Consider the following 8762-nt stretch of genomic DNA (forward strand, 5'->3'; position numbering starts at 1 on the left):
TGGCAGAAGGTGATGGGACAAGGATCATTCGTTGTTGGAAGTTTCTCCTTATCCAGTTTTGGCAAGAGTCAAGTCAATCAAAGTATGCCCTTGAAGCCTTATACCTTTTATTCCAGATTAATGCCCTTCTGACTCCATGTGAGGCACATGAGCTTAAGTGGAACAGGTCAGTAAATAATCATGGAGCAGCTGGGTGTAATGTTCCACTAGATTTAGACCTAGAGCATGACAACAATTACATCAAGGAAGCAAACAGGAAGATGGGCAGAAATCTTACAACAACTGCAGTCACTAGAAACTGTTCTTGTTGCAAAGTTGCACGCGAGCTTGTTGAACTCTCTGACTCAGAATGCAAAATCAAAAAAAGATCTGGAAAGCATGTTCAGAGATCAGATGCACAGGACCTTAGAATTCTTGTAAACCTTTTATTAAGTGAAGAGGCCTTGACTGAAACCCCTGGGCGAAATTACAACCATTACACAGGATTTCTACGAAGTCAGACCAGCAACATCGACATGTCATCATTATTCAAGTGGATAAACAAACACAAAAAGTTAATATCACTAAACAGAAAGGCCAGATGAAATCATTACTTGCATATGACTAGTAAAACTATTCATTAATCAGAACATTTGGTATGACAGAGTCAAGCACCACTGGGTAGTTTGCTTGATGTACATTTTCTTCAACATCAACAGTGAGTTCAGTTTCGTCAAGTGAGTTCAGTGACTCTATCATTTCCAGAAATGACGTGTCATTCTGAAAATATATACTAAGGTCTTCATGATCATCATTGTCCTCCTCACTCTCATCACTATCTTCACTTCTGCTCATGTGGATCATATCATCAAATACTTCGCTGAAAATTTTACAAACTTCAACAGCATGTTTGTGCTGCCAAATTTCAGCACATCTTTTTACATCATCAATACTGGTAATACAAGCACAATGTTCCAAAACTTGTTCTATTTGAGTCTTTGTAAATTCAAGGAAAAAGTTTGGGCAAGATAGGACAGTAGCCCTTCTTTCTTTTTGATCACCTTGCATAGATTTTGTAACAAGAGACTTCTGTAAACATTCTAACTTTTTACGTAGTATTTTCCTCTGAGCGGTAGAGACATCACGCTTTATTGTAAGGGGTTTGTCATCTTGATTCCTATCCAAAGGCACGTTAAGGGCTGGTGGGCATCCTAGTTGGTTGCATTTACAATTTCTTGCACAGTTGTCACAGCAAAGGTGGGAAACTAAGGAAACTAAGGAGGACGTTGTTTGATCGAAAGGCTGCCGAAGCAATTTCCTTCTGCAGTCTTCAGAGACCAAGTACTCTTTCATGTTTTCCTCTACATGAGTGCATAATTTAGCATTAAATAAGACAACCGCATGACTTTGTTCTCCATCCCTGCCACATCGTCCGCTTTCCTGAACATAGGCCTCCAAGTTCTTTGGTGGACCAATATGAATACATCTTCTTACCCCTTTTGTGTTCACTCCCATTCCAAATGCCACAGTGGCAAATAAAATTCTGATCAAGCCATTCTCCCTTCTAAAAGAATCCAACACTGTGTTTTTGACTGATTCAGGTGTCTTGGAGTGCAGCATTTCTACCAACCTTTTTTGGGGGTTAAATGACTTGTCAGAGTACATACATTTGGCAAGGTTATTGGCAAACAATTGATACAGACTTGCACACTGTTTCACAGTTTGACAATAAACTAAAACCCGCTCGGCATCCTTCCCTTTCTCTTTAATTGCATCAATGAGCCATCCAAAATAGTCGTTTATTTCTTGTCCACTGTCTATTTGTTGACAAACATACACAATATTTCTACGATCAGGACTCTCAACAATTTCATGAGGGGTAGTAAACTCAAGCACTTTAAAAATCTCTCTCTTTGTTTGTTTTGATGCTGTTGCTGTCAAAGCCATGAAAGGCAAGCCATTGGAAACCAATGAACGCAGTTCATTTAAGAAAGAGTACCATTTTCGGAAAGCCACATTACCAGCATTTCCAGTCTGCCCCCTAACAAAAGTGAACAGAGACACTTCTTAATAAATTATAATGATATTGTTATAATACTGTCTTATACTGTTAATGTGTAGTTCCAGAAAATATCTATATACCACCCTATGGGCAATTTTGCTTCAGACCCCCAGATGCCTTTCATTCCCCCACCCCCTGGAATGTTCCTGAGTTTTCATCTTCATTGGGCCTGGAAAACATATTTCTGTCACAAAATCCATACAATTTAAATAGAATTTTGCCTGAAATTCACCTAACTGCTTCGAGTCGTTTTCTCCTCTCAAACTGAGGGAGTAATAACGACTCGAAGTAATCAGATGAAATTCAGGCTAAATTGTTTCTGTAACAAAAGGAGACACAAATCTTTTTATTAATCTTGACACATGGCTCAATAAATTCAAATTTGCTCGGTAGAAAAGACTTTCTTAGCTAATAACTAATCATAAGCCTTAAAAAAAACATTCACATGATTACATTAAATGGTCGTTACTGAAAGCATAATACTTATTCATTATTGAAACACTGGTTAGTAAATTGATACAGCTTGCACAATTAAAAAGCTGTTTATTTTGATTTAAAAAATAAACTCAGCAATCTTTCTTAGAGCCCCCTTGCAAACAGACCTTGAAAACCCACCCCTTCCTTAACTCCTGCTCAGAAATTGCCTGCTTTTGGATCCCCCTCCCCTTGGAATTTCTTTTGCCCTCCATTTGGAAGTATATATACTTTCTGGAATGACACAAGGCAAAGCAAAACATGTATTGTGTAGAACATAAGGGAAGAAGACAGCCTGTATATAAAAAGAAGCATTATTATTATTTACTATTACCATTATTATGTAGCTGGAACATATATTATAGTTCATTTCTCATATATACATGTAACAATGAATTTTAACCACTTTGGAGGTCAGACAGATTTTGGAATGTTGGAATGTGGGAGATGGATATAGCACTATTATGTCAACAATTAAAAAAAAGATCAGTTTCAACTATGACTACTATTTGAAAATTGTTTTTAAACAAAAAAACAGAGTGATTTTACTAGACCCATAAAACAATATTGATCAGGTGCCAATTAGGTGCAAGTAAAGAAAAGGAAACAATAGATTACAGTAACAACACTGCTTAGAAGTCTACTATAATTTTTTTATATATAGATTGAGTAAATCACTCTACCACTTATAGCTCAGGGCCCAGTCATTCAAACAGCGGTTAGCACTATAGCCTGAATTTGACTCATTTTCTCATCTGGGGTTACATTTTAACCCAAGTTTGTTTTTCTTTTTATCAAAAGTACTCTCTTGGACTCTCTTCTTTTTAGGGAATTACACTGAATTTGGTTTTTAAGCTCTCATATCTGAGTGCAAATTTTGCACTAACCCTAGAAATCTTAAAAAACACTTTCGAACAACCTGGCCCTGGATGTCTTTACTTGCTGTTTGCTTTGGTCAAAACTGTTCTTGACAAGACACCACAGAAGCCCTTTGTAGCAATAAAGTTTACTTGGCTGTATAAAGGTGAATGGTATCAAGTATTAAGCTTGAGTTATGATCAATGGGTTTCTTTTATTCACTCAACCAGAAATGTTATGATGTAATGACAGAGTAAAAGTTGCAATCATCTCTGGCAAGCTATCAGTTTGTCATCACAAACCAAAATCATAAAAAATTGTTGACTCAAGTGGGAATGGTAGGGAGAAATAAAGACTCGAAGTAATTGGATGGAATTCAGGCTAATGGTAAAATCATATTCTGTCACTGAGCCATATAAAGTACAATTTATTTTACTTGTAGATACAACCCAGGGGGAAGAGGAGGAATTCCTTCCTTATTTGGCCCAGAGCACTTTTGTTGGGATTTGATAATTTTAATTAAAGTTGAACAACTGGGGTCTGATAAATAACAGAATTAAAACCGTAACATTCCTGTGTATTTTATTTGCGAATCAAAAGCTGAAATACATAAGTACATTATTTTATAAAGGGCGAGAACAAACTGACAGGTCAGATTTAGATACGTGAAATCATTTAGAGTCATTAAAAATAGTATATTATACAAACACGACCTTTTAGCTAGTCAATGCTGCTCACTCATTAGCTAATAATTTGACACAAAATAATAACGCTAACATAATGCGTAGTAGTCAAAAGGCAAGTACAACATACCAGTGCGAAATACAATGAGCCTCGTCGACGGCAACCCCAATTAAGTGTTTCTTGTATACCTCACAGGTAAGCATTCTTCTCCACCGATTCACAGACAGCATTGATTCCGGGGAGGCAAACACGATATTATACTTGCCCCTTTCTACATCTGTCAAAATCGTTTGTTCCTGCTCTGCAAAGACATATCCTGCAGCGATGCCATGCTTCTGAAGACTGGCTACTTGATCGCGCATTAGGGCGACTAATGGTGATATAACCACGATTATACAGTGTTCCGGAAAGTCTCGAAGTTTACTCGCAACCAGAGGGGCAATTTGGTATATCAAAGACTTGCCATAACTCGTCGGAAGATTGACGAACACATCTTTCCGCGACAAAAACTGGAAAAGCGCGTTCTCCTGGTGCGGATACAACTTTGCTATTCCCAAAAGCGATAAAACGCTTGAAACAGCTTCTTTAAAACTTTCCACATTCAGAGTCAAGGTGTCCGCCATTTTGAGCATGTTTTGAATGCATAAGTTTGGATAATTTTGTCATAATTTATGTTAATTAAAAGAACCAACCAATCAAAATCACTACCCGGTTTTCGGGTAGTGAGTGACGTCACTGGACTGCATTAACGGCTCGTCGATTCAGACGTTGTTGAGAGGAGAAAACGACTCGAAACAATCGGATGAATTTCAGGCTAATCGTTTTGAGAATTAATGGAAGTCTGGCTCAGTTGGTCATGGCAGTAAGGGCAGGAAAGGGGCGTCTGTTTGGAGAAAGTTCTGCGTACTAACCGTACTTTTGAAGAGTGGCCCAATCATAGCTTTACTAGGTCCAATTCCTCCTGCCTTAGTGCTAAGAAACAAAATATTTCCGATGACTTGTTGAATGGTGCACAAGTTTAAAGACGAGCTTCTCTAACGGGACATACATTAGCCTTCGTAGTAGGTAGTTTGTTTTGCTCGGAAGAGGAAAAAAATCGCGCTAGACATCCACACCGTCCACCGTCCTGTGGAGTCAAGCGGGAAAGAAAGAGTGGAAAATTCAGCTTGAGCCCTGGGAAGTTTGTTTTACTATGTTACGTTTGTGTGTATTTATTAGAATTTAACTTGTCGTATACTTTCGATGGGTCGGCTAAGATTTACAGCTTTTGTCCGGCGGTAACATTTTAAAAACCACGATGATTAATTATCTTTTTGAACAATATCGTTTAATTCAAATGTTCTTGACGATTTAAATGGGTATCTTTTTTGAAATAAAGTTTTGTTGAAACAATCTAAGCGCGGGTACTTTCGGCCGGGAAATGTAAATATTTTTAATACGCATTCTGGTAGTCAAATGTAAAGAAAATAATCACGACAAATATCTGACACTTTAAACAATTAACCCATTCAGCTTCCGGTTTCAAGGTTGAACTATTTTAGTCTACCATTTTTAAATGTTAGCAGGTTATTTGACTGGTACTAAGATATGCTGCGATATTACCTCGGGCTTCAGTATTTACTATGCTCCTTAGTTGATTTACTTCTTAAACCCCACTTCAGTGAGATACAGTTAGTAGTAAGCTGAAAAGGCGAGATATTAAGACTGATTTGATTTATTTCTTAAAATTAGGCTGGCGCTGCTGCAACACCTGCAATTATAAGGCCGAGAGTCTCTTGTAAATGTTGACGATTGAAGAGGAAGGACAAATGATGAAAACAGATTTGCCAGTTCTTTAGAGACTTTTCGTGGACCGATTAGATTAGGAGAAACCGGAAAATTTTCTTTTGTTCAGTTATCACACCTTGCCTGAGACTCAAAGTCCTTCGCTTCTCATTTCCGGTTCCGGTAGTGGGCCCCAGCGCGAAGGGTCGAGTTCCCGCTCTCTCGTTCGCTTTTGCCGTAGGAAACATGAAAAAAATCTCCCGCTCGCGCGCGCCTCGGCGCGCTTGTGGAGAAGTTTGAGCTCGACTTGTGGGCAAGTCTTGCCTTGCCGGAAACAAAGCCTCTCTTTTCAAGGAGGAGGAGGAGGATAAGACTTGCCCCCTAGAATAGTCGACTCTTTTGAGCGACGAAAGTCCGGAGAAGCCGTCCGTTTCGCTTCTGATCCACAGCACAAACAAAAAAGAAATTTTCAGAAAGTCTAGAGGAGGAACTATTCAAGGTTTATTAATATTTCCGTAAAATCGTACTTTTAATTAAGCGATCACTTAAGCAGATTCATTCCGCCAAGATTCGATCCATAGTCTTTGCGCCCCGTTGAGGTATAATGTCAATGAGATTACTTCAAAACACAAACAAAACGGTGACCGACCTGCAAGGCGCTTGCTCCTATCCATGCCACCGAAGTCAATAATCATCACTTACTTCATCAATTGCCCATCCACACGCCTTTTTATGAAACTTGATTGGCACTTAGCCACCCTTAAAACTGATTCTGTTTAACAGTGCGAATACATTAACTATCTTTAGTTTCACTATTAACCCTCTAGACCTCTGCTTATTTCCCGGCTCTGAGAGTAATGGATAAACTAATCAGAGTTAACGATTAAAGAGCACGGCCAAAGAATGCAACTAAACTGTCCAGAAGAATTGTCGAGTAACGTTTTGATTAAGGAGAAACCAGAAAATTTTCTTTTGTTTTGTTGATACACCTTGTCTGAAACAAAGCTCTCCTTTTCGAGGACGAGGAGGAGGTGGTGAAGGAGGAGGAGTAGACTTGCCCACTACTTGTCTTTTTGAGCGACGAAAATTGGGAGAAGCCGTCCGTTTCCCTCCCGATCGATGGCACAACAAAACGGACCTTCAGAAAGTCTAGAGGAGGAGCTAGGCTTGTGTTTTTTTTTTTTAACATAAAATTCCTCAGAATCGTACTTTTCTGTGTTTGTTTTTAGCGATCAATTTACCAGCTTCATTCAAACCTCCTTCCATGTTTTATTTGCGCCCCATTGAGGTATGATGTCAATGAGATTACTTCAAAACACAAACAAACCGGTGACCGACAAGGCGCTTGCTTATTACCACGCCACCGAAGTCAGGTCGTCACTGACTTCATCAATTGCCCCTCCACACGCCTTTTTGTGAAACTTGATTGGCGCTTAGTCACCTATAACACTGCTCCGTAAAACTTGATTATAGAACCTGACCTATTCTGTTTTACAGTGCGAATACACCAATTATTTTAGTTTCAAAATTGACCAGCAAAACTTTACGTAATTTCCCGGCTCTGAAAATTTGATAAACTAATGTTAACGGATTGAACAGGACTGACAAATAATGAAGCCAAACCTTTCAGTCGTTGAGAGAATTGTCGTGTAGCGATTTGGTAAAGGAGAAACCGAAAAATTTTCTTGTACTAGACACACTTCGTCTGAAACAAAGCCTCTCTTTTCGAGGAACGGACGTACACTTGCCCTCTTTTTTCGAGCGACGAAAGTGGGCTAGAAACCGTCCGTTTTCCTCCTGAACTACAGAATTTCATGAAGTCTAGAGAAAGAGTAAGGTTTTATTATTAATATTACCGAAAAATCGTATTTTTTTTGTTTTAAGCGATCACTTAAGCAGCTTCATTCAAGATTCGATCTATGTTTTATTTGCGTTCCGTTGAGGTATGATGTCAATGAGATTACTTCAAAATACAAACAAATCCGTGACCGGCCGGCAAGGCGCTTGCTCTCCATGCTACCGAAGTCAACTCGTCTCTTACTTCATCAATTGCCCCTTCACGCGCCCTCTGTGAAACTTGATTGGCGCTTAATCACCTATAACACTGCTCTGAAAACCCTGATCAGTACTTGACTGATTCTGTTCAACAGTGCGAATGAACCAACTGTTTTAGTTTCACAATTAACCCACTACACCTTCCTATAAGTTCCAGGCCTTGAAATTGGACTAACTAGGACACATTGCAGTAAAAGTGCGTGCCGCTTAGTGGCGTTGCGTTCTCAGTGGTCAAGAGTGATCAAATAAATGTGATTAGGCATTTCTTCCAGAGGTTATACTAAGTCGGTGTATTTTCCTCAGTGCAACCGACTGGCAACTTCTAAGAGTATTCTACCTGCTATTTTGTTGAAAAATCAACACCTTAAACGGTTCAATGCGCTGAGACGTCCCCTTTGATATTCACCAGAATCCGTTTTTCCCGCCCCGAATAAAAAACGTCAAAGGTGTTCAAGACCCTCGCTTTGATTCACGCTGTTTAGCAGCGAAACGGAACAAATCTAAAACCCCCTTTTTGTTTTGCCGGAAAAAGTAGACTTTGAATGTAGCTTTGAAGTGGCGTTGAAGTGGCTTTGATGTGTTTTTTTCTTTTTGCTTTAGCGGCGACAAGCCCGTGGATTTCGCCCTCATGACGTAATTGTTTTAAGCTGCCGGAATTCTCTCCTTGTGATGTCATGAAAAGATAGGAAATTAACCCCTAGATGGTTTCTACTTGTCGCCAGAGCACAACACAAATGTTACTTTTTTGAAATAATCAAATTTGGAATTTTGCAGCGCTTTTTAAATCAAGTTTATATGCGGCTGTCTTTATACTGATTTGGAATGGTTCCACTTCTCGATACTTTGGCGGAGTAATTTTCTCTCTAATCTCCACGTGGTTTTGCTG

General features: G+C 39.1%; 1 protein-coding gene across 1 annotated transcript; it reads right to left on the reverse strand.

Annotated features, from left to right (window-relative positions):
• Positions 1-612: 612 nt before the first annotated feature.
• Positions 613-4680, reverse strand: LOC140950900 (ATP-dependent DNA helicase RecQ-like). Its single transcript, XM_073400117.1, has 2 exons — positions 4187-4680; positions 613-2020 (listed from the first exon to the last, which is right to left on the reverse strand). The coding sequence occupies exons 1-2, from the start codon at positions 4678-4680 to the stop codon at positions 613-615; spliced, it is 1902 nt and encodes a 633-aa protein (XP_073256218.1).
• Positions 4681-8762: the final 4082 nt, after the last annotated feature.

The sequence above is a fragment of the Porites lutea genome, chromosome 10, assembly GCF_958299795.1.
Source record: "Porites lutea chromosome 10, jaPorLute2.1, whole genome shotgun sequence".
NCBI classification, from domain to species: domain Eukaryota; kingdom Metazoa; phylum Cnidaria; class Anthozoa; order Scleractinia; family Poritidae; genus Porites; species Porites lutea.